The sequence below is a fragment of the Theropithecus gelada genome, chromosome 8, assembly GCF_003255815.1.
Source record: "Theropithecus gelada isolate Dixy chromosome 8, Tgel_1.0, whole genome shotgun sequence".
Taxonomy (NCBI): domain Eukaryota; kingdom Metazoa; phylum Chordata; class Mammalia; order Primates; family Cercopithecidae; genus Theropithecus; species Theropithecus gelada.
The window spans coordinates 29,380,933-29,408,022 of NC_037676.1; the positions used below are offsets into that span (position 1 = coordinate 29,380,933).

General features: G+C 39.8%; 2 protein-coding genes and 1 non-coding gene across 5 annotated transcripts in view; 2 read left to right on the forward strand and 1 right to left on the reverse strand.

Moving 5' to 3' along the window:
- Positions 1-26,829, reverse strand: part of GTF2E2 (general transcription factor IIE subunit 2) — an 83,687-nt gene extending 56,858 nt beyond the window's left edge. For 2 of the 3 annotated variants that reach the window (XM_025394875.1, XM_025394876.1), the window contains exons 1-3: positions 26,169-26,206; positions 21,978-22,147; positions 1,199-1,290 (exon numbers count right to left, since the gene is read on the reverse strand). In XM_025394875.1, coding sequence (XP_025250660.1) covers positions 1,199-1,290; positions 21,978-22,143 — 258 coding nt within the window. In that variant the 5' untranslated portion in view covers positions 22,144-22,147; positions 26,169-26,206. Of the gene's footprint in view, positions 1-1,198; positions 1,291-21,977; positions 22,148-26,168; positions 26,207-26,566 lie in introns of those variants that run through there. The other variant, XM_025394874.1, reaches the window with a different exon arrangement.
- Positions 4,768-14,563, forward strand: SMIM18 (small integral membrane protein 18). Its single transcript, XM_025394877.1, has 3 exons — positions 4,768-4,807; positions 13,080-13,169; positions 13,884-14,563. The coding sequence occupies exon 3, from the start codon at positions 13,921-13,923 to the stop codon at positions 14,206-14,208; it is 288 nt and encodes a 95-aa protein (XP_025250662.1). The 5' UTR covers positions 4,768-4,807; positions 13,080-13,169; positions 13,884-13,920; the 3' UTR covers positions 14,209-14,563.
- Positions 12,269-12,382, forward strand: LOC112630931. The gene has a single exon (XR_003121036.1). It is a non-coding gene; the product is annotated as a U5 spliceosomal RNA (small nuclear RNA).
- Positions 26,830-27,090: the final 261 nt, after the last annotated feature.

Sequence of the window (27,090 nt, forward strand, 5' to 3'; positions counted from 1 at the left end):
CTTAGCTAAAAATGAAATCCCGCTTTAATAAATTTAGTTAAGATTCAAAGTTTTGGTCTGGCCAGGTGCGACGGCTCAAGCCTGTAATCCCAGCACTTTGGAAGGCCGAGACGGGTGGATCACAAGGTCAGGAGATCGAGACCATCCTGGCTAACACAGCGAAACCCCGTCTCTACTAAAAAACACAAAAAACTAGCCAGGCGAGGTGGCGGGCGCCTGTAGTCCCAGCTACTCGGGAGGCTGAGGCAGGAGAATGGCGTAAACCCAGGAGGCGGAGCTTGCAGTGAGCTGAGATCTGGCCACTGCACTCCAGCCTGGGCAACAGAGCGAGACTCCGTCTCAAAAAAAAAAAAAAAAAAAGATTCAAAGTTTTGGTCGGGCATAGTGGCTTATGCCTGTAAGCCAAACACTTTGGGAGGCTGAGGTGGGAAAATCACATGAGCTTAGGAGTTCGAGACCAGCCTGGGCAACACAGTGAGACTTCGTCTCTTCTAAAAATAAGAAAATTAGCCAGGCATGGTGGTGCATGCCTGTAGTCCCAGTTACTCGGGAGGCTGAGTCAGGAGGATGACTTGACAACAGGAGTTCAAGGCTGCAGTGAGCGACGATAGTGCCACTGCACTCCAGCCTGGGTAATGGAGCAAGACTGTCTCAAAAAAAAAAAAAAAGATTGAAAGTAAAGCCAAAATCTTACATGATCAAAACTTAGTATTCAAAAAATACTAAATCTTCTACCAAAACATTAAATTCTAATTCTTTTGTGGGTCAATGTTTTTCTAAGACTTAATTTTCTCCTCCAAGATACAGAGAAGCCATCACACCATCTGCCCGAACTATGTACTTCTTACTTCTCACATCAATGGAAGCAATATCCTGAAAAATCAATCACATTCTCCCATTGGTTTTGCCAGACGGTATTCATTAAGAGGTGATATATCTACTGCCTAGGTACACTCTTACTAAGTGAAATGGTGAGCTTAAATTGTACCCTTGAGTTAATGCAGATTAAATATACCTTGGTAACTTGCCACAATGCCAAATTAATATAAGGTATAATTGGCATACAATAAAACGCACATATTGAAAATGCACAATTTTCATAAATGTTGGTGTATACAGAAATTTAACTTCTGAAAATCCTAATCCCCTTCTTTTGCCAAAAAGTTAAATAGGACTTTTATTTGAGAAAAGTACTTACCTTCATGTAATTCACAATCTTAGCAAGAACGCCAAACTTATATCCAGAGCTTCCTGACAGAGCTTTCAAGTTAAATGATCCATTGCTATGATCTGGAAATGAAGTTCAAAATAACATCGTCATATTATACGTGATTATGACTCTTGAGCAGCTAAGATAATTTTAATGCTGATAACATATTTCTTGAGTTTTTCATCTAGTATATTCTACCCCGTAAAATTTTGGTGAAAAATACAAAATCTTTGAGTATATACATTAAACTACAATTTTCTCACTAAGGGTAGAAACAAAGTATAAATCACTTAAAAGCACCAAAACACAACTATTTTATAAGTATCTTTATCATATTCTTTTTTATTATATTTTTTGAGACAGGGTCGCATTCCCATTGCCCAGGCTGGAGTTCAACGGAACAATCACAGCTCAATGCACCTTCGACTTCCCAGGCTCAGGTGATTCTCCCACCTCAGCCTTCTGAGAGGCTGGGATGACAGGTGCACACCATCATGCCTGGCTAATTTTTGTATTTTTTTGTAGAGATGGGGTTTCGCCATGTTGCCCAGGCTGGTCTCAAACTCTTGGGCTCAAGAGATTCACCCACTTCAGCCTCCCAAAGTGCTGGGGTTACAGGTGTGAGCCACCACACCGGGCCCCTTTCCCCTTTATCTCATTCTTATCTTAATTCTGATTAGACTCGCTCCATAATCAGAAGTACAGTTTATTAAACAAGCGAACAATACAAACCTCAATCCCATTAATAAAGCTAACACTAGGAGTCGATTACTTCTGAGGGATGAAAAGTTCAATTATTACATCAATTTCTGCTTACCAATTTAAGACCAAAAAAAAGGAATTAATGGAAACAAATAGAAAAAAAGATACCGCAATTATTTTAAAGTAAACTTTACAGATAAATTAGGAATAAAAAGCCATAGGCACTGCCACTGCATAAACAGGGATGCTTACTTTAAAAAGCATCACAGCACTGCCCACCCACTTTGAGAAACATCCCCCCCTCCTTCTCTATCTGGTGTGGAAAAACCTGTAGAAAAAAATCATTTGTTTCAGAACATCTATCACTTTGTTGCATTCTTATAGGCAGAAACCCTAATGTCACCATGCATCACAAACGCATTCCATTAGTCATAAGCAGGAACAGTAAAAAATCCATCATAAATACTAGAAAAACATTTTAGAAGTCCACATTCTATTAGCAAGGCATGAGATCAGATATTATAAAGTTCCCATGTGGCTGATCCACAAAGAGAGAGGTTAAGTAAAAGGGGAGGGGAGAACCAATCTCTGGCACCAGATTGGTAATAATAATTTAAACAAAAGATTGCATTAGAACAACCACAAGTCAAATGTAACAATTGTCAAAGATCCAAAAGAACAGTTTCTAGATGGCAATATAATAATCCTTTGAGATTAGTGAAGTCTTTATTGAGTATGCTTTTTTGAGACTAAAATGAAAATTCATTTGCAATTTTCCTTTAAAACTAACTTTGTTACAATCTTAATTAATTGGCATACTGAAGTCTACCATGTTTCCAAAAGTAACGATAACATTAAGAATGCCTTAAAGTTGGGAGGCGGAGGTGGGCAGATCATGAGGTCAGGAAATCAAGACCATCCTGGCCAACACGGTGAAACCCTGTCTCTACTAAAAATACAAAAATTAGCTGGGCATAATGGCACACACCTGTAGTCTCAGCTACTCGGGAGAATCACTTGAACCGGAGAGTTGGAGGTTGCAGTGAGCCGAAACAGCGCCACTGCATTCCAGCCTGGTGACAGAGCGAGACTCTGTCTCAAAAAAAAAAAAAAAAAAAGAATGCCTTACAGGTACTTTTCCATAAACTATTTCAATTATGAAGTAATACCTACGTAGTTCATTTTCCAAAGGTGTTCAGCATATCTGTAATAGTAAAAGTAACTTTATTATCTGCTAAACACCATGATAAATACTCATATGTAATCCCTCCCAAAAATCCAACTTAAGAAGTATTACTGTCCCCTTTTAAACACAATAAAATTGAGGGTAGTAAGCAGCAAAGTAGGTTCAAATCCAGTGTAAACCCTGTGATAAACAGCCTTTACACACAGATTATTCCATCTGAAACTGGCCATTTTGTCCAAGTACAGAAATCTGTGACTGCACATTTAATGTTTCCTTGTTTAAATTTAGTAAAATAATATTAAGCTTACCCCATACTGTACACAACTGGGAAGACTATGAAAAAAGAGATGACAATATATTAAGGACAAACACCACACAAACGGCCAATTATGAATCACATACAGTTGTGCTTATGAGACATGATGCTTATGTCTCTAGTATCTACTACTAACTTAATGTCAAGCTTAGTAAACACTCAATAAATATTTGTTGAATGAATGACTATAATACAGATACTTCCATGACTTCCTTTATGGCCCCAGAAACTAATGTGCCAGATTATTTTATTTATTTTATTTTATTTTATTTTGTTTTATTTTATTTTACTTTACTTTATTTGAGATGGAGTCTCTGTCGCCCAGGCTGGAGTGCAGTGGCAAAATCTCAACTCTCTGCAATCTCTGCCGTCTGGGTTCAAGCAATTCTCCTGCCTCAGCCTCCTGAGTAGCTGGGATTACAGGCGCCTGCTTCCATGCCTGGCTAATTTTCGTAGTTTTGGTAGAGACAGGGTTTCACCATCTTGGCCAGGCTGGTCTTGAACTCCTGACCCTGTGACTCAGCCTTTCAAAGTGCTGGGATTACAGGCATGGGCCACTGCGCCCAGCCTTCATCTGTAATTTTAAAAAGCAAGTCTACATAGCATGTACCTGGTCTGCTGTTGTTGTAATAGCCACTCCCATAATTAAAAACCTTCATTCTGTTGTGCTTAGACCACACCTCTAAATAATACACAGTAACTAAAAATACTCTTGTCTCTAAAGAGCCAACCTAGAGATCACTTTGCCATCTACATTTTAGAGACTATTTTTTGAAGGCAGGTAGTGTATTTACCTAAATGAGCCCTTTTCCAACTTGCAGGGCTAAAAGTCAATTCTTTCCCTTCATAATTCCTCCTAAATCAAACCACCACATGGAAATAACCACTTCCAGAGGGCAAAAATTATATATGGAAGAAGTAACGAAAGAAAAGGAAGAACAAGAAAATAAAAATATATGAGATTTTAAGCACACTTCCTGAAGGAAATATCAGGCTGGCAAACCTGGACTGTTTGTTTCCTAGGTTACTACCTCTCCCGACATTACCTTCCAGCCCTAGCACTGAAGTATTCACTGAAGGATCTGAAATTTTATAATGAAAAACTAAAGAATCATCAATTTGTTAGTAACTCACAAATTCCTATATAGGAATTTAAATTAAGAACAAAAAAATAAAGGAGAAGGGATGACAGTTGATACCCCAGACAGTTCTATTCAAGTTTATGAATGATTTACTCTTAAGGGTGGCAGGACTTAATGCAAATGAACATAGAGGAAACTGTCAGCTCCATTGTGGTTCGACCAATAGAAGCACAGCTCCATCTTGGCTGTGCACTAGACTGCATTACAAACAGACGATACCATCGCTTCAACAGCATCCTCTCAGACAAGAGGTAGGTTTATATGATCTTTTTTATTTAGTGGTACATGTCCTTATGATGCAATAGGAAAATATTTTACCCTGAAAAATCAACCAGAAAGCTTTGCTACTACTAAATATCAAGAAAAAGCAATGTATTCGTTTCACTGCTTGGTAGGATTTTATTATGAAAATATGAAGACTGCCTTGTGCTATTTGATAAGCACCCTTACCATCTGTGCCTTAATGGAAAATTCATTACATTTTACATGAACCTGATCTATATCCAGACCTTACAGTAAACCACAGCTTTTTATTTTAACTGGTTACTTGCTAATTTCATTTTCTCTGAGAGATTTCATTTCTGCAGTTTGGTCTGTCTTAACAAAGGATTTTTCTTAAAGAAAAACCTAGACCAAAAGCGAATCCCAGACTAAAGCTTTCTGATTCTATGTGCAAATGATATTGGCTGCTAAAAAACAGTTACTTATAAGAAACTTTGTTACATTTTTTAGAATATGAGAATATACTCCAAAATTATTTTTATTTTACTTTGAACGTAGATGCAGAGAATGCTAAGAAATTATCACAATTTTTATATAAAAGACCATAAAAGGTATCACAAAATGGGCTGCATTATACTACAACCAAACAGATAATTTATACAGCTTCAGACTTCCTTAACATTTTAATTAAAATAATTCTTCACTGTGAAATTTACCTCTCATAATATACAAGTCATGCTATTAAACAAAAACCTTCTTAAATAGCCTTTCATTTTTGATTATCAATTTATCACACCATTTAAATATAATGTTGCAGTCATTCTTAAACTGATCTTCAAAATAAATACAAAGTAAGCCCTTTTGATAAGCTGCATTTTAAAACAAAAATATGTCCTAAGAAGAACCGGTTAAGAAAGGAGAGTAAGTACCTTTCTAGGTAACAAGATTATCTTCGTGGCTCAGAGCAATCGTTCATGTCTATTAAAAATTAGTATCAACTGCTGACCAAATTTCTAATTTTATACTATTCAAGCATGAAAATTTAGTTATTTACTAGATGTTAGAACTCCAGGACACATACTATATCTGACCTAAAGAGCCAACTTCTGCCCTTTTACCTTGCCAGTAAGTTTATTTAATCTTTAAAGGGTTTGTTTTTTTTTCTTCATAATTTCTATTACTTTTCTTAGTCGGCATTCAGTTAGCCTGAGCAAAGTATCCCCTGCAAAATCCAGAGGTTGCTGTAACAAGATATTAGATCTGTCCACGTTCAGCACAGTGGGGTTAATTACCTAGAAACCATTTGTGCTTGCTACAGAAAGTACACAAGCACCAAAGAAAAGTCTCAGATAAAATAAAAATAACTTTGTCAAATAAAACAGTTAACTTACAACTCAAATTTCAGGTAAACTGTAAACAGAAACCCCTACCACCCACATTGTTTCAACACTCTTATCATCAGCCTACATTTTGCTAGGAATATGTCTATTGTTAGCACAGATGGAGACTCATTGCTGTTTCACCAAACTGACTAGAGACATGGCCTAAGTTCCAGAGCTTAAATTAAGTGAGTTGCTCTATATTTACAGGCTATTACAATTAATTGATCACATTTCACAGTGATATGCTTAAAAGCACTTGAGAATTCAATTCAAAGGCTTTTACCATAAATACAGCAAAAGCATAATTTTATTCTCATCTGGCAACCCAAAGATTCCAGAACAGTTCCAAGTCCCATCCCCATCAACACTCCACTAGGGCTTTTGGAAATGGGAGAAAACATATCAAAATTAACATAAAACAAAACTAAAACACATACACTAAAAAAAATTATGTGATTTACTTTAAAGCTCCCCATTCCTGTAATCAAATTATAAAGCATGGGTAGGGAAGTCCAGAAAAAGACTGTTTTACTTTTTTAAAAAAAAACACGATTTTCTCTTGTTTTTCATAAAGAATGTTTATAGCATTTGCTTAATATAAACTTACATTTTAATTTCAAAACTAAGTCTCAGGATAGGAGAAAATCCTAATGATATATTTCTTTTTTGGCGGGGGGGACGGAGTCCCACTCTATTGCCCAAGCTAGAGTGCTACAGTGCAGTGGCACAATCGTGGCTCACTGCAACCTCTGCCACCCAGGTTCATGAGATTCTCCTGCCTTGGCCACCTGAGAAGCTGTGATTACACACGCCTGCCATCACAACCGCTAATTTTTGTGTTTTTAGTAGAGATGGAGCTTCGCCACGTTGGTCAGGCCAGTCTTGAACTTATAACCTCAGGTGATCTGCCCACCTCAGCCTCCCAGAGTGCTAGGACCACAGGCCTAATGGTATATTTCTTTCTGCATGCTTAATTATGCCTAATCCATGAAAGTAAGATTTAGCCTTTACCCTAAATTAAACATCAAAAATTACTAGAGCTCTACCATACTTTGAAAGACGTGCCACACTAAATTTAAGGTGGTAAATGACTCCATATTACAGTGTTTACTTTCTTCAGATATGCCCAGAAGCTAACAATCAATGTTTTGAGCCGTTCAGTTATCAATACACTCACAAGACAAATCATCATCATTTACAACATAAACCTGACCTATACACTTTCTTAAACTGCTTATACACTTCCAGCAAAGCATATAAGTGCCTTTGGAGGTGGCCTATGGTGTTACCCATAGTCATTACCACAAGCGTAATTTGTTTTGTTTTGGTTTTTTTTTCTGAGACAGGGACTCACTCTATCACTCAGGCTGGAGTGCAGTGGAGAAATCACAGCTCGCTACAACCTTAACCTCCTAGGCTCAAGCTATCCTCCCACCTGAGCCTCCCAAGTAGCTGAGACTACAGGCGCAGGTTATCATGCCCAGCTAATTTTTATTTTTGTAGAGACAGGGCCTCCCCACATTGCCCAGGCTGGTCTCAAACTCCTGGGCTTGGCCAGGCACAGTGGCTCACGCCTGTAATCCAAGCACTTTTGGGAAGCCAAGGTGGGTGGATTACCTGAGGTGAGGAGTTCAAGACCACCCTGGCCAACATGGTGAAACCTCATCTCTACTAAAAATACAAAAATTAGCTGGGCGTGATGGTACACATCTGTAATCCCAGCTACTCAGGAGGCTGAGGCAGGAGAATCACTTGAACCGGGAGGCAGAGGTTGCAATGAGTTAAGATTGTGCCGCTGCACTCCAGCCTGGGTGACAGAGCCAGACTCTGTTTCAAACCAAAAGCAAACTCCTGGGCTCAAGTGATCCTCCTGCCTCAGTCTCCCAAAGTGCTGAGGTTACAGGCATGAGCCACTGCATCCGGCCAAGCATAATTATTATAAGCATTTTTATGTGTGAATAAAGTATACAGTCTAATAAGAATGACTATCCCAATTTGAATTTTTTGGAACCCAGAATACTCAATAAATGCATTAAATAGATACATAAACAACAGGCTTTAAGTGAAAGCAGGTTTATTAAGAAAGCAAAGGAATACTCAGCAGTACTTTATAAGTTTTATTAGGCTAAAGTTTTGTATTATAGTGCATCAAATAAGTCAATATTGATAGTTGATTTAACTAGATGTGTTACATTTTGAAAGCACAAAGGGATTTTATCTTTTTGAATTAAAGGAGAAAAGCCAAAAAAAAAAAAAAAAAAGGAAAGGAATAAAAGAATGGTTTCTCCATACTACTCCATATTGTTGGCTAACAACAGACTTTTAAGAGAGCCAAGAATAAGGAATAGTACTTTTTATTTCTCCTTTTAAAAACAGATGATTTATTTAGGTTTCAAATAAATAATATATTCAAATGGTTGAAAAAAACAAAAGAACACAAGGTACAGGTTAAGAAGCCTCAAACATATCCCTGTGCCTCACTCTCCTCCCTATGGATCCCCATCCACACCATCATTGTGATTGATTTCTTGTAGGTCTTTCCAAGATTTCTGTACAGATACAAGCAAATAAGAGTATATATTTCCCCTTTTCCTATATACATTGTCCTACACCTTGTTTTTTTCACTTAAGAACATATCCTAAATATCTTTCCTAAAACTCAGTTACCTATGATTCAATTGTGTGGATATACCATATTAATTTAACCAGAAGAATAGTTCATTAATGGACACAAGTTAACCTCAAATAACTGAATTTAGTTATGTATCTGTCTGCCTTCCTGACTGCCTCTTTCTATTTTTGAGGCCAGGGGACCTGAAAATATTTTAAGCAGTTCACTTGTACCTCAAAAGTAGATAAGATATCTTTTTTTTTTTTTTGGAGATGGAGTTTCACTCCACGCTGGAGTGCAATGGCACAATCTTGGCTCACCGCAATCTCCGCCATCCGGATTCAAGCGATTCTCCTGCCTCAGCCTCCCAAGTAGCTGGGATTACAGGCATGCACCACCATGCCCAGCTAATTTTATATTTTTAGTAGAGACTGGGTTTCTCCACGGTGGTCAGGCTGGTCTCAAACTCCTGACCTCAGGTGATCCGCCCGCCTTAGCACCGCAAAGTGCTAGGATTACAAGTGTGAGTCACTGTGCCCGGCCCATTCTAAAATTCCATTTTGAAATGGCAACTTGATCTTTATAAGTTCTCCCCAAAAGTCAATACAAACAAAAAAGGTCTACTCACAATAAATTAAAATACAAAGTAATGACTTCAGCATAATTTCAACCAGATACAAGTTATAGATTTATACAGCCAATTTCTAGAAGAAAAGAAAAAACACTAAAGAGATATTATGTTAAGGAGACACAACTGAGAGGCACTTTTATTTATTTAAAATTGCTGCTGGGCGTGGTGGCTCACGCCTGTAATCCCAGCACTTTGGGAGGCCGAGGCACGCGGATCACGAGGTCAGGAGATCCAGACCATCCTGGCTAACAAGGTGAAACCCCGTCTCTACTAAAAATACAAAAAAAAATTAGCCAGGCGTGGTGGCAGGCGCCTGTAGTCCCAGCTACACAGGAGGCTGAGGCAGGAGAATGGCATGAACCTGGGGGGCGGAGCTTGCAGTGAGCCGAGATCACGCCACTGCACTCCAGCCTGGGCGACAGAGCGAGACTCCGTTTCAAAAATAAAAATAAAAATAAAATTGCTATAATAAGGCCAGGTGTGGTGGCTCACGTGGGTAGATCACATGAAGTCAGGAGTTCGAGTCTAGCCTGGCCAACATGGTAAAACCCTGTCTCTAGTAAAAATACAAAAATTAGCCAGGCATGGTGGTAGGTGCCTGTAATCCCAGCTACCAGGAAGGCTGAAGCAAGAGAATCACTTGAAACCAGGAGGCAGAGGTTGCAGTGAGCCGAGATTGCACCATTGCACTCCAGCCTGGGCAACACAGTGAGACTCCGTCTAAAAAATAAATAAATAAATAAATAATGACTATAATAATGTTACTTAAATCAACAGTAAACATTTTAAATTAACATTAACTTCACCAATAAGGCAGATTAAACTAATCTGAGAGGCAGAATGTAGGAAATGCTTCTCTCTAGTCTCTTTTCTCTATCATCCTTCTCCTCGCAGTTACTTCTAATGCCAGGTTTAGAAGAGAAGGATTCAAAAGAAATTTCCAGATTTTAAAAAGGGTTCGACCTGGAAGGCCTTAACAGAAAGTCTAAGGAATATTTCCATAAATACTGGGGTGATCCTCAACTAGCCCAGGTAAAGTGACTGGACAGACGCCCAAGCAATTCCTTCTGCTCTTTGCCCACCCACACAAGTGCAGCGCACTGGGTTTCCCGAAAGGTCTGTTCTTCTCCCTCTCACTCTCATTAACTCTGTTCTTCAAAAATGACCTGAAACTCTTTTACACTTAAGTAAAAATAATGTGTGCTACCCCTCACAGGAATATCTGTATTTTGGCAGTGCTAAAAATCTTAAAGGATCTCCAAAAGCTGAGCATTTTTAAGGCATTTGAATGTGGGCATGTATGCATGACACTACTCTATTGGGGAAGCTGGGTCAAAGAGGACCTAACTTTTGTCTCCATTTAAATAAGTTTCTGGGCAGGCGTGGTGGCTCACGCCTGTAATCCCAGCACTTGGGAGACCAAGGTGGGTACATCACCTGGAGTCAGGAGTTCAAGACTAGCCTGGCCAACATGGTGAAACCCCATTTCTACTAAAAATACCAAAAAAAAAAAAAAAAAAAAAAATTGCCGTGCATGGTGCATGGTGGCAGTGGCAGGCGCCTGTAATCCCAGCTACTTCAGGAGGCCGAGGCAGGAGAATCGTTTGAACCTGGGAGGGGAAGGTTGCAGTGAGCCGAGATCACGCCACGGCACTCCAGCCTGAGCAACAAGACTGAAACTCTGTCTCAAAAAAACAAAAATAAGTTTCTACGAGTTAATTGAATATTTGTGTGCATGCTGATGAGAATTAGAGGCAGCAACAAGCCAGAAGTTGAAGGGGCTGTAGCCTATTAGGATATTCACATTACACAAGGGGTACCGCTTATATCATATTCTACATGAATGGCACCCCACAACACAATATAAATGGTGCTCCCTGGAACTGTGCAAGGTAGCATCCCTACTTTCTATAAGAAGTACTCTGAAGAAGAAATACAAAGGATAAAAGGATAAGTTTTGAAACGCTGAGTATAGTCTGAAAAAACTGTAATGTAATAGGAAGTTACACATCTCTGTTCCACACCATGTATTTCTGCATGATCCTGAACTAAAAGAAGCAACTGATTCTATTACTGCCCACAGTCTGTCTCTAACTTCAAGACAAAGGGTCACCAAGTACGATAAAACAGGATTCTTAAATCCAAAAGAAAACATGTATTTAAGTCTTTACTCTGGCTCAGATCATCACTTTAACCTTCAAAATGCAGGAAAAAAGGAAGGAGGCAAGTCCATCCAGAGGTGGAGTGATTCACAAAGTAAACCTAAGAAAACAAAAACCCTTAGAAAACATAATTTTATCAACCCAAAATTTTTTATTTATTAAGAAAACAAATAAACTTAAGGAATTATATTGTCATGGCTTTGAGTTTGGGGTGTGACAATAATACTGTGGTTATGTTTAAAAATAGAGTCCTCACCATTGGGAGATATATACCGAAATATTTCTAGGTGAATGATGTCTTGAATTTGCTTTAAAAAAGCCAATGGGGTGGAAGCAAACGGGTAGAGGTAGAGATGGGCCAAGAGTTGATGAATGAAGTTGAATTATAAGTACATGGGAGGCCGGGGACACAGTGGCTCCCGCCTTGTAATCCCAGCACTTTAGGAGGCCAAGGAAGGTGGATCACAAGGTCAGGAGTTCGAGACCAGCCTGACCAACATGTTGAAACCCCATCTCTACTAAAAATACAAAAATTAGCCGGGCATGGTGGCGTGCACCTGTAACCCCAGCTACTCAGGAGACTGAGGCAGGAGAATCACTTGAACCCAGGAGGTAGAGGTTGTAGTGAGCTGAGATCGCATCATTGCACTCCAGCCTGGGGGACAGGCCGAGACTCTGTCTCAAAAAAAAAAAAAGTACATGGGATACTCTGGTTTCTCTTCAGATCATACAAATCTCTCACCCTTTACTAAAGATTTCTTTGAAGAGGAACAATTCTAAGTCTTAACCCAATTTTTGAGGCCCTGTATCTACAAGGCTAGTAAGAAAAAAAAAATAAAGTACATGGGGTTCATACTACTTTGTAGTTTTCGTTAAATGAAACACTCTCACACACAAGGTATCTCCAGAATTTACAAAAATATTTGGTACACATTAGGTAATCAATAAGCATTTGTTATAAAAATAAAATCCTGTTTACAACTAAGTAGTAAAGAAAAAGCATACAGAATGACAATCGATAAATTATTGAAGTGGAACTACATTTTTTCTCTTATTTCCAAAATGTTCTTAGTGCACAGGTTATTTTATAATTTTTAAAACCTAAGTGTTAAAATATTTGTTAGAGATCAAGATAGTAAAAACTAATTTAGTTCCTCATTACTGTAGTTCCATACTAACAAATCTTTGATTCTAACAGTCCCCATATAAGAGCTAACAAGTACCAGGTCAACAAGAGCTAAACTTAATTCAAGAACACTGAAACTTGAACTCACTAGCTTATTTTGTGAAATGGAACAATAATTTAATAACTGATACCTTTGGGAGGGCTGAATTTGTCTGTTTTTAAAAATATTTATGTCTATGGGTCACTTAGGTATACGAAACACTTAAGACTAACATCTGCAACCCCAAGATTAGGGTCTTTTCACAGACAACTCTAAGCTAAAATTTTATTATCCTCATTCTGAAAACTGGCATTATTTGGCTTTTCTTTCTCTACTATTTTTCACTCAGCCACTATTTCCTGATTCAGATCAACAGATAAACTGTCATCAAAGTTTAAAGGAGGGGAAACAGGAGACAGAAATACACTGAACCAAAAAGGTAAGAAGAATTCACAAGGCTAATGATAAATCCAGGGGCAGTTTGAAGAACATAACCTTAAAACGCCAAGATTTGTTGTAGATAATAGCTCACTGACCACTGCTTTAATCAAGTTTTAAATCAATTCAGCTGCCTTTTCCCCTTCCATTAGCAGTTAATTTCTGTATAAGAATTTTTTTTTTTTTTTTTTTTTTGAGACAAGGTTTCATTCCCATTGTCCAGGCTAGAGTGCAGCGGCACGATCTTGGCTCACCACAACCTGTGCCTCCCTGGCTCAAGCAATCTTCCTGGCTTAGCCTCCCAAGCAGCTGGGACTACAGGCACGCACCACCATGCCTGGCTAATTTTTGTATGTTTTGTAGAGACGGGTTTTGCCATGTTGACCAGGCTGGTCTTGAACTCCTGGGCTCAAGTGATCTGCCTACCTCGCTCTCCCAAAGTGCTGGGATTACAGGCGTGAGCCACCATGTCTGGCCTGAATCTTAAATATATATATATATATTCATCTAGCAAATAATATACATTAAAAAACAGGGTATGGTTTACTAAGTACGTTGGCCCAGATATACAAAAAAATTCAAAACGACCATTTAGCCATTAATTAAGGAAGATTCATCTTGCCTATACAAATTTACTAAGAAATCTTACTACTGAGATTTGAATTAATAGATCTGTAGTTTGCTTACATAAATTCATTTTCTACCTTTTTTATAGATTCAAAAGAGCAATATAAGAAGTGGAATCTCTAAGAATGGCTTCCAGCCTCTGGAATGAAACCACTACCTCTGTTTATCAGTACCTTGGTTTTCAAGTTCAAAAAATTTACCCTTTCCATGACAACTGGAACACTGCCTGTTTTGTCATCCTGCTTTTATTTATATTTACAGTGGTATCTTTAGTGGTGCTGGCTTTCCTTTATGAAGTGCTTGACTGCTGCTGCTGTGTAAAAAACAAAACCGTGAAAGACTTGAAAAGTGAACCCAACCCTCTCAGAAGCATGATGGACAACATCAGAAAACGTGAAACTGAAGTGGTCTAACACTCTACAGAAGATGAACAAAATCTCTGAAAGCAGCTCAACCTCTTCCGAGAAAAAAAAATCTTCTGAAGCCAACTGTTGCTACAAAACAAATTCTGACTGAAAAGTTAAAAGATTTCTAGTAGAAGGGGAAAAACAAGTTAAATATGCACTGTTTCTGTGTGTAGCCATGTCATTAAATATACAGTAAAACTTCAAAAATGTGAATTTATCAATCTGTTTAATACTGACACTTCGAAAACTGGATAAAAGATTCCTAGAGTTCAATATTAAACAGCAAAAAAAGGTAAGCTGGAAAACACAAGCAAGGCTAATGATGCTAAGATAATTTTATACCTAACCAATTCACGCAGACCAAAAAATAGTGTGTTGGTAACAAAAATGCTATTTAAAATGTGTTTCTAAGCCCAAAGTAAAATACTTCCACTTATATATATATTTGCGTAAAATTCTCACAAAACTGACTTACTGTTTAGTTAGAAATGCATGATATAGGAAAGGCCTAGTCTATTTTCAAACTAAAACTTACTACTACACCCCTTCATTTCCTGAGTTTGTTCTTTCATTTTACCTCTCTTATTTATACCTCAAAGGCTAAGATAACCAAGGCAGAAAGACTAAAAAAAAAAAAAAAAAAAAAAAAGGTCAAAAGATAGGGCCACTCAACACCTGTTGAGAAATATGGTAGTTTTATTTCTTTGAATTCCAAGGGCTATATATTTTGTGACCCCCTAACACTATTTTGCTATCACCCATGAGCAAACCAAAGCATGCTCTTAAACACTATACTACCCCTAAGTCAGAAATGCCACTCCTGGAAATGTATCCTGAGCACTTAGTTCAAATATAAAAAGCTCAAAGTACAAAGATTTTTACAACAGCATTACTCAAAATAACAAAAAATGGAAAATAGTTAACTAAGCCTTTAACTAAATGTGGCACATCGACTTAATGAATTATTAAAAAGCAACTGAAGGCCGGGCACAGTGGCTCATGTCTGTAATCCCAGCACTTTGGAAGGCCAAGGCGGATCGATCACAAGGTCAGGAGTTCGAGGCCAGCCTGGCCAAGATGGTGAAACTCCGTCTATACTAAAAATACAGAAATTAGCCGGGCGCTGTGGGGGGCACCTATAATCCCAGCTACTTGGGAGGCTGAGGCAGGAGAACTGCTTGAACCCAGGAGGCAGAGGTTGCAGTGAGCCAAGATTACACCACTGCACTCTAGCCTGGGTGACAGAGCAAGACTCCATCTCAGTAACAACAACAACAAAAAGGCAACTGAAAATTCTGGCAAGATAAAAAAGTATTTAAAAGTAAAAAATAAATTCAGCATATAAAAGTTTTAGTACAATTATTGATGATATTATAAATTAATATACATATGAGTAAGGTTTGAAAACAAATATGGAGAATTAGAATAGCTGGTATATTAAGAGGGCTCTGGGGACAAAAAAAGCACTAGGTATTATAAAAGACTTTTTTTTTAAATCTCCATTACTGATGGAATTTTTTGTGTATAATAAATAACTGTGTGGTAAAGAGAGGAAATCTGTTATTTTCAATTTAAAGAATCTTGGCCGGGTGCAATGGCTCACACCTGCACTTGGGGAGGCTGAGGCAGGTGGATCACCTGAGGTCAGGAGTTTGAGACCAGCCTGGTTGACATGGTGAAACCCCATCTCTACTAAAAATACAAAAAAAAAAAAATTAGCCAGACATGGGGGTGGGGCCCCTGTAATCCCAGCTACTTGGGAGGCTGAGGCAGGAGAATCACTTGAACCTGGGAGGCAGAAGTTGCAGTGAGCCGAGATCACGCCATCACACTCCAGCCTCAACAAGAGTGAAACTCCATCTCAAACAAACAAACAAAAGAATCTTAACCGCCAGTCTGAAATAACTCTTCCACAAAGTTTTTTTTATATTTATTCTCACATTAGAAACACAAATAACGTAACCAACTTTAAAAGGACTTGTGAAGCTTGGGTATATAAAATACTTTGGTAACCAGGAACTGAGCACTGTTAAAACCATATACATTTTCATGAACGTTGGATTCTTGGCAATAGATGGGAAGTATGCATGCAAGTCCTTTAATAACCAGATTTTTTAATAGTGTACATTATCAACTTTCTCCCCCACCCTATGCTGTAATTTATTTAGTCATCCAACAAATATTTATTGAGTGCTTACTACATGTCAGCAATTGGGCCAGATACTGAGGGCAGAATGGCAAACAAGGAACCACGTCATTACAATGGAGCACATTGGAAGCTCTGTCAGAAAGAGTGCTATGGCAACTCAAAGGTTATACACTGAATTCACACTGAAGAATGAGAATAATATGACTTTTAAGCTGAAACTTTAACAGGACAGAACCAAAAGAGGGTAGGAGATAAGAAATAATATTCCAGGAAGAGGAAATAATATGAATATTATGATATAATATGAATATTAATATGAAGCCAAGAGGCAAGAGAAAATAAAGCATGTTGGAGGAGCTACAAGTCAGTATCACTAGGACAGAGTACAAGGAGAATAGCATGATACCATGCCTAAGAGATAATTAGAGGCCAGATCAGGTAGACACGTGGCCTGCAGTAAAACATGGACTGTATCTAAAAAACAGTAACGATTAGCTTGAGCAGAAAGCAACATGATCTAATGAGGAAAATCACTGCCGTATGAAGAATGAACACGAAAGCAGCTAAACCAGGAGACCTGATCAACAGCTAATCTAGCAGTCCAATGATCGTGGCCTGAACTAGAGTGGCATGGTAGCCTTCAGTGTTTACACCCAATATTTCCAGCTCTCTTCATTAAGGAAAGCATTCACTTCAGAGCCCCCTATGGTTGGGAACATAACTTGGGCCAATGAATGACTTGTGACTAACTCTGGCCAATCAGCTGTGACAGGATGTGACGTGTGTCACCTCCAGGCCACAGCACTTAACTGCTAGTGCAAGCTCTTCCAGAGTTCATTTTCCTGCTAGCACAGAGCTCACAAACATTTGAGCTACCAGCTGTTCCATCAGCCTGGGTCCTTGAGCGACTATAACTAGCTAAGACTCCTGCCAAACCATGATAAACATGTAGTATGACGGAGAAACAAGCTTTTGTTGTTTTAAGAAACTGAGATTTTTGGGACTCTTACCACAACACAGTTTATCCTATCCTGACTGTTAGGGAAAACCCTGGCCAACCAAAGAGAAGTAAAGCCCTAGAAAGGCTCTTCCTGCTGTTGAACCGGGACCTTTTTGTGTGGAAGATGAAATTCGCTACCCTATACCTGTAGCCTAAACTACAAAATGCAAAGACATTCTTGAGCAGGTCAAAGGCTCAAGTGGCTTAAGCCTAAGAGTGGCTATGTTAATGTTTAAAAGTTTTTTACATTTCTGTTAACAATGAGTTAATTCTAAGTAAAATTCAATGGAATGACAAACCTAACATATATTATAAGAATGACAGGCCTACTTTGATTTTTAAAAAATCTTTGCTTTAAAATCAGTTATTAAAACAGCTTGTAGGATATGTAAAAAATTAACATCAATAGAAATTATTATTACTACAATTTGAAGTAGCTAAATAATTTCAGCTGTGAATTAAGTGACTGACATTGTTTAAAAGATAATAATGTAAGAGTAAACTAAACCCAAAGCAAGCAGAAGGAAGGAAATAATAAATACTCATGTGGAAATAAATAAAATTAAAAAAAAAAAAAAAACAGAAAAGCCAATGAAACCAAACGTTGGTTCTTAGAAAAAAATCAACAAAATTGATGAACCTTTAGCCAAACTGATCAAGAAAAAAGGGAGAAAACACAAATTCCTAAAATCAGAAATGAAAGAGGGCACCGGGTGCGGTGGCTGAAGCCTGTAATCTCAGCACTTTAGGAAGCAGCGGCAGGGGGATTATCTGAGGTCAGCAGCTCAAGACTAGCCTGGCCAACATGGTAAAACTCCGTCTCTACTAAAAATACAAAAATTAGCCGGGCATGGTGGCACACGCCTGTAATTCCAGCTACTCTGGGGGCTGAGACAGGAGAATCACTTGAACCTGCGAGGCAGAGGTTGCAGTGAGCCGAAATCACACCACCGCACTCCAGCCTGGGCAACAGAGCAAAACTCCGTCTCAAAAAAAAAAAAAAAAAAGAAAGAAAGAGGGGATATCACTACTGACTTTATAGAAACCAAAAGGATTATAAGGGAATACTTTGAAAACCCTTAGATAATGTAAATGATAAAATGAATAAATTCCTAAAAAGCCACAAAGTACCAAAATTAACTCAAAAAGAAATAGAAAATCTGAGTAAACTGAAAAGAAAAAAATTCTTACAAAGAATTTTCCACAAAGGAAAGCTGAAGCCCAAATGGCTTCACCAGTGAATTCTACCAAACATTTTAAAAAATAACAAAGTTTCACAAACTCTTTCAGAAAATAGGCGAAAAGGGAGCGCATCACAAATCGTTTAAGGAGGCCAGAATTACCCTGAGAGACACCAGAGAAAAACAAAACTACAGATCAAGTTCCTCGGGAATAGAGATGCAAAAATCCTGAACGAAATACCAGCAAATTGAATACCACAACAAATAAAAACGATTATACACCATAACCAAGTAGGATTTTATTCCAGGAATAAATGCAAGGTTGTTTGAACATCTAAACATCAATTAATGTTAATATACCATATTAATAGACTAAAGGGTGAGAACATGATCATCTCATTAGATACAGAAAAAGCATCAGACAACATCCAGTACCCACTTATGACTAAAACTCTCGACAGTCAGATGCTTATGCCTATAATCCAAGCACTTTGGGAGGCTAAGGGGGATGGATCCCTTGAACCGAGGAGTTTGAGACCCACCTGGGCAACAAAGTAAAACCCCCTACCAAAAAAAACCCCCTACCAAAAAAAAAACCCTCTACCAAAAAAAAAAAATTTTCATTAGCCAAATGTGGTGGGCATGTGCTTGTAGTCTCAGCTACTGGGGAGGCTGAGGCTCGCTCGAGTCAGGGAGTTTCGAGGCTGCAGTGACTCATGATCACGCCGCGTACGTGATTTCAGCCTGGGCAACGGAGTAAGACCCTGTCTCAAAATAAAACAAACAAAAGGCCGGGCGCAGTGGCTCACGCCTGTAATTCCAGCACTCTGGGAGGCCGAGGCAGGTGGATCACAAGGTCAGAAGATCGAGACCATCCTGGTTAACACGGTGTAACCCCATCTCTACTAAAAATACAAAAAACATTAGCCGGGCGTGGTGGTGGGCGCCTGTAGTCCCAGCTACTCGGGAGGCTGAGGCAGAAGAATGGTGTGAACCTGGGAGGCAGAGCTTGCAGTGAGCCAAGATTGCGCCACTGCGCTCCAGCCTGGGCGACAGAGCAAGACTCCATCTCAAAAAAAAAAAAAGAAAAGAAGAGAAAACAAAAAACAAACAAAAAAACCCACCTCTCAACAAACTAGAAATAGAGGGGACCTTCTTCAACTGGAAAGGGCATGTACAAAAACCTGCAGAAATATCCAACATACAGCCAGTCCAGACAGGCAAAATAAATAAAAATTTAAAAGTTCACACTGGAAAGAAAGACAACTGTTCTTATTCACAGATGACATAATCTTGACGTAGAAAATCCTAGGGAAACCACACAAAAAACTACTAGAAATAAAAAACAAGTTCAGTCAGGTTATAGAATACAAGATCAATGTATGAAAAAACTCGTTTCTATATACTAGCAATGAGCAACCCAAAAAAAATCAAAGAAAACAATTTTATTCATAAATGAAATTGAATCAGAATAAAATAACTGCTGGGTGCAATGGCTCACACCTATAATCCCAACACTTTGGGAGGCCGAGGCAGGAAGATTGCTTGAGGCCAGGAGTTTGAGATCAGCCTGGGCAACAGAGCAAGATCTTGTCTCTACAAAAAAAATTTTTTAAAAGCCATCCATTCATTGACTGGAAGATCTAATATTGTTAAGATGGCAATTCTTCCCCAAATTGATTTATAGATTCGATTCAATCCCTATGGAAATCCCAGCAGGCTTTTTTGCAGGTGTTGATAGACTGATCCCAAAATTTATACAGAAAAGCCAAAACAACTCTTGAAATAAAAAAGAACAAAGTTGAAGGGCTTACATTTCTCAGTCTCAAACCTTAATTACAACGCTACAGCACTCAAGAGAAATAATACTGGCATAAAGACACACATAGAAGTCAACAGAACCAAATTGAGACTCCAGGAATAAACTCTTTCATTTATGGTCTACTGATATTCAACAAGGGTGCAATGCAATTCAACAGGAGAAAAGATCATCATTTCAAAAAACGATGCTGGGACAACTCCATAAGAACACTCAAAAAGATAAATTTTGACCCTTATGCTAACCCATAGGCAAAAATCAACTCAAACATACTATAGACCTAAATGTAGGAGCTAAAACTACAAAACTCTTAAGAGGAAAACACAGAAATAAATTTTCATGACCTGTGTCAAAGATTTCTTAGATACGACACCAGGAATACAAATGATAAAAGAAAAAAACTGGTAAGTTGGACTTCATCAAAATTAAAAACTTTTGTACATACAAAGACACCATTAAGAAGGTAAAATGACAAGCATTTGCTTGGAGAAAATATTTGCAAATGTATATCAGATCAAAGAATGATAGCCAGAATATATAAAGAATTATTAAATCAATAGGAAGAGGAAATATACCTCAGTTTTTTTTATGGGCAAAAAAATTTGAATAGACATTTCACCAAGGAATATATATGAATAGTCAATAAGCACATGAAACAATGTTCAACATCATTACTAATTAAGGAAACGCATATGAAAGCCACAGCGATAGCACTTCACACCTATAGAAATGGCTAAGATAAAAAAGACAAAGAATATCAAGCAATAGCAAGGATGAGAAAAAACTGGAACCCTGATACATTGCTGGAGAAAATGTAAAATGGTACAGCTATTTTAGCAGTTTCTTAACAGGTTAAATATAAATTCGACATATGACCCAGAAATCTACTCCTAAGTCTCTATCCATAAGAGATAAAAAGATAAGTCTACACAAAGACTTGTACATGAATATTCATGGCAACACCATTCAAAACAGCCAAAAAGTGAAAATAATCCAAATAACCGTTAACTGGTGAACGGATAAACAAACTGTGGTACATATATCCACACTATGGAATACTCTTTAGCAATAAAAATGGAATGAAGTACTGACACATACTACATGGATGGAACTCAAAAATATGCTAAGTGAAAAAAAACAACACACAAAAGACCACTTATTATACAATTTCATTTATAGGAAATATCCAGAAAAGGCAAACATATAGAGACAGAAAGCAGATTATTGGTTTTCTGGGGCAGGGGTGGGAAAAGTCACTGCAAATGGGCACATCAGATCTTTCAGGGGTGATGGGAATGTTCTAAAATTGGACTGTAATAACAGCTGCAAAATTCTGTAAATTTATGAAACATCTTTGAACAGTACACTTAAAATGAATGAACTGTATGGTATGTAAATTTAACCTGAATAAAGTTTTTTTTAAAGAGGTAATAACCTAAATTTCAACTACAGCACAAGACTATTAACATTCTAAGAGCTTAAATTCTCTTATTGTCTCATCCTTTATATTCAACAAAGTACCTATCAACAGGAGAGCTGAACTGAAAAATGAACTAGCCATAACTAAATGGTTTCCTCCTGAATAATCTGAAGAAAAACCAAACAGTCCTAACCAATTTTACTAACCAGAATTTTGTTTAGAGCCTGACGATCCTCCATGTTCTACCTTTGTTTTCTTCTTCTTCGACGATGACGATGATGACTCAGAAGATGCTGAACGTTTTTCTACTACAGGAGTGGAAAGAGCTCGTTTTTTGAACAGCTCCCTTTCTCTCAACAGGCTTGGATCCATAATGCTACAAAGAAAAAATAAGTGTCTTTAATACAAATTCAAGTCACTCAAACCTGCACTCTAAATCCATAGATCTCAACAAGTTACTTCCCAAACAAAATTACCTTTTATTATTAGTTCTCTAGCACTTGTATTTATTCACTTATTCATACACTCAAATAAATATTTCAATAGTGCTCATTACATGCCAAGCACTGTACTAGCCACTATAGGAAAAAAAGAGGCCAGGCATAGTGGCTCGAGCACTTTGGGAGGCCGAGGTGGGTAGACTGCCTGAGCCCAGGAGTTGGAGACTAGCCTGGACAACGTGGTAATACCTCATGTCTACAAAAAATACAAAAAATTAGGCAGGCATGGTGATGTGTGCCTACAGTCCCAGCTACTCGGGAGGCATAAGTGGGAGGATCGCTTGAGGCTGGGAGGTCAAGGCTGCAGTGAGTCGTGATAACACCACTGCACTCTAGCCTGGGTGACAGACCAAGACCTTTTCTCCAAAAAAAAAAGGAAGGAGGAAAAGAAACAGAATTATTCTTTAAAGCTCCAGAACTGTGCTGTCCAATATGGTAGCCACTAGCCACATGTGCCTATTAAACACATGAAATGTGGCTAGTTAGAATTAACATGGACTTTCAAGTGTAGAAACACACAAGATTTCAAAGATTTAGTATAAAGAAAAAATCTTTAATTACTAACAAGATATTTTACATTCATTACATGTTGAAGTGATACTATTTTGAATATACTGGGTTAAACAAAATGTTAACATTAATTTCAACCATTTTTCTTTTAAAATATGGCTATTAAAAAAAAAATTAAGAGACAGTGTCTCACTGTGTTGCCCAGGCCGGAGTACAGCGCCGTGATCATAGCTCAATGTAGCCTTGAACTCCTGGGCTCAAGCAATCCTCCCACCCCAGCCTCCTGACTAGCTAGGACTACAAGTACACGCCACCACACACAGTTAATTTTCTTAAAAACTTTTTAGAGATAAGGTCTTGCTACGTTGCCCAGGCTAGTCCTGAACTCCTGGCTTCAAGCAATCCTTCTCAGTCTCCCAAAGCACTAGGATTACAAACATGAGCCACTGCACCCAGCCTAGAATATTTTCAATTACATGTGTGGCTCATACTTCCCACTCCCATTATATTTCTATTGGACAACATTGCTGTAGAAACAACATGAGGACTACAGGGCAGAAATTCGAAGGAGGTGGATTTAGGCTCACTGCAAAAAAAGAGAACCATCAGAACTGCTTATAAATAAAACAGCATATTTTTAAAACTGGTGAACTCTTAATAATTAAGTGATGAAGAGGCTGAATTATTATACTATTTGTTAGAAATGTCTACAGGGAGCCAGGCACAGTGGCTCACATATGTAATCCCAGCACTTTGGGAGGCTGAGGTGGGTTGATCACTTGAGGTCAAGAGTTTGAGACCAGCCTGGGCAACATAGTGAAACCCTATCTCTACAAAAAAATACAAAAATTAGCCAGTCATGGTAACACACACGTGTACTCCTGGCTACGCAGAAGGCTGAGGCACGAGAATCATTTGAGTCCAGCGGAGGTTGCAGTAAGCTGAGATCCCGCCACTGCACTCCAGCCTGGGTGACACAGCAAGACTCTGTCTCAAAAATAAAAAAATAAAAAAATAAAAGTCTACAGAAAATTTCCAATTTGGAGGGAGGTGGTTTGAGGCAACTTCTATGTTGTGGTTGTTTGTCCAGTTCTAAAATTACAACTCTAAGCAACTTCAGTACAACCAGGGAAGCTACAGGTCAACCAAGAATTCTAAACACTCCTCTCTTCTGAACTCTGCTAGAACCTTGCAGAGGGTCTATGAAGACCTCAAGCTGACTATATAAATGAATTTGACACTGTTAAGACTAGTGTCAGCTGGGAGGAAAAAGACTCATACTTTGAAAGCTTCTAAGCACAGATAGCTCAATAAATGTTAAATGAACAACACATGGAACAACATCTTTAAAGTGCTCTGGTCCCATTATTACTGGTTTCACAAGCCTTTATTAAATGTCTTCTGTTTGTGAGGCACTGTGCTCTAAGCTTTGAAAGGTTATGGAGGATAAATCCTTGTCTGCGTGCTGCTTAGATTTGAGGAAATGGAGCATTCAGCTAAAAATTTAAAATATAAGCATTAGTAAGAAATAATCAGAGTGAATTCCAATTAAGGCGTGAACAATCACTGTACGGTGAATCAAAAAACCTGCCTTCTCTCAGCATCAATTTTTTTTTTTTGAGACAGAGTCTTGCTCTGCCGCCCAGACTGGAGTGCAGTAGGGCAAAATCGGCTCAATGCAACCCCCACTTCCTGAGCTCAAGCGATTCTCCTGCCTCAGCCTCCCGAGTAGCTGGGGCTACAGGTGCGAAGCACCACGCGCCGCTAATTTTTGTGCTTTTAGTAGAGACGGGGTTCATTCACCATGTTGGCCAAGCTGGTCTTGAAGTCCTGACCTCAAGTGATCCGCCCACCTCAGCATCCCAAAGTGCTGAGATAACAGGCGTGAGCCACCACACCGGGCCTCAGTTTCAATTCCTAAGAGCCACCTGGCTAGGCAACCCACAAGGCCTCTACATTCAATTTCATAAGTAAAATGAGGACGCTGCGAAAGCTATCCACATCTAGCCCAATTGTAAGAATGAGAAAACGTGTGTTATTTTTTAAATAGTAAAGTCATAAAAACATATGTCATTTCAGTATTACTATTTCGAGTTGGATCTGAAAGAAGAGAACGATTTACTGCGCTGAGGAAGGTAGGAGACAGCCTTGGGAGGAGGGAAAGCGTGGGGCCAAGAACAAGAAAGGAGAATTGTTAAGTGAGAAGGGGGGGGCAACAAGCTGATTGTAAATTTCTAGAACAGGAAACATTTGTGTCTTATTATTTCACGTTGCAAAGGCAGGACCTTAATCTGGACTTTTAAAAAACGACTCTAAAATATTTAAATAGGCCGGCCGCAGTGGTTCACGCCTGTAATGCCAGCCCTTTGGGAGGCCGAGACGGGCGGATCACGAGGTCAGGAGTTCTAGACCAGTCTGGCCAACATGGTGAAACTCCGTTTCCGCTAAAAAATTTTTAAAAATTGCGGGGCGTGGTGGCGGGCGCCTGTAATCCCAGCTACTCGGGAGGCTGAGGCAGGAGAATCGCTTGAACCAGGGAGGTGGAGGTTGCAGTGAGCCAAGATCAAGCCACTGCACTCCAGCCCGGAAGACAGCGCGAGACTCTGTCTGCACAAAAAAAAAAAAAAAAAAGATGTAAATAAAGCCGTACAGTTTACAACAAACTAAATGCTTACAGTATTTGACCCTCGCAACTCCAGGAGCAAACAGATATTAGTGTCATTCCTATTTTAATACATGAAATCTGAAGTGAAGCTGTCTGGTTAAGGTCGCACAGATGGAAGAGCCAGGGCCAGAACCCAAACCTCCTGACTCCTAACTCAAGTGCTCCTTACAACAGACCTGGAATGCTGGTAAAGGCCTTTAAAACAAAGGCCACCTATGAGGTTCGGGAACGTTCAAAGGCATCTAGAGCAGAAGGCTTCGCAATGTCTTCACGTGCTCCGCCTAACTTTTCCTCCTTTTTCAAAGACTACTCAATATGTGTAGTACGTTTTAGATCTCTGGACCCACCTATGTAGTAAACAGGTTACATCACCATGTTCATTTTACAATTAAACAAAACTATCACAACTCAAGGAGTTGGCTGGTTTCTCCGCGGGCAGATATGGAAAACCCAAAAATTAAACTGAAATCTGGCTCCAAGCCCACGATTCTTGCCATCATTCGACCTCTTTCAACCTTCCTACCTCCCCTCTGTTTTACTTTTTCCCAGCCTCGTTAGTGTCCCTGGCACCTCAGGATCCGGCCATGAAAAGCGGGCTGCTTCGCCCTTAAATGACGGAAGTGAGGAGGTGGGCGGAAAGCGGGCAGCAGCATTGTTGTGGAAAACGTCTTTAGACTGCAGAAATCAACTACTATCGTTAAAGCTTAGGGATCATCACAAACCAAGTCCCCAAAAGGTAGCCCAGAAAGCAGTCCGCGTACAAGCATCATTTTAAATCACAGCCTTGAGCTGGCTGGACCCCGTGGCTCCTCAAACTCCACACGTGGTTCGCTTGGCTACCGCGCCCGTGAACTTGGAGGCTTGGAAGAGGCACAATCAGGCAGCAAACAGCGAATTTTCCCTCTTTCCAACCCAAAAGTTTGCTCAATGAATCTCCGGCCTAAAGACAATGCTCCGGGGAACGGTTCGCGTGCTCGGTGTTTCGCTTCCAGAACGGCGGCCCCAGCTTCCCGTGGGGTGGAGGTCACGCTCAGCCCCCCGGGAGGCGGCGGCGCGCCTGGATCCTGGGGAACAGCAGGCCAGGGCTCCGCGCCCCTCACCCGGCGGCCGCAGCCCCTACCTGAGTGAGGAGGGCAGCCTCTCACGACTCGCCGCCCAGTTCCTGCGCCTCCGCCTCGGCCAGCCGCCCACGCCGGCAATGCAGTCTCTTCCTGCTCCTCGTCAGCGCCCCCGCCTGCCCGCACGCACGCCCAGCGCTGACCCGCCAGGTCGGGGTCTCGCCACTGGCGGCGGCGGCGGCGGCGGCAGCGGCGGCTGAGGCGACGACTCGACCCGGGACTCCGCCCGCCACTTCCCGATCTGGTGCTAGGAGCTCAGTCCCGGCAGCCACCGCGGCGCCAGGGCAGCGAAGCGAGCGCATGCGTCATAGCGTGCCCCGCCTCTGGTGCCGCGGGAGCAGAACTATCCCGCTGTGGCGTCCTGGAGCCTCCATGACAACGAGGGAAGGGCTGGGGCGGGGCCGAGGAGGGGACTGAAGTGGGAGGCGGTGCCAAGGAAGATGGAAAACAGCTTTCTTTACGCACACTTAATTAAAGCTGCTACAGCCTGCTCCCGCCTGCGCTGGGATGTGGTGAACCCAACCAG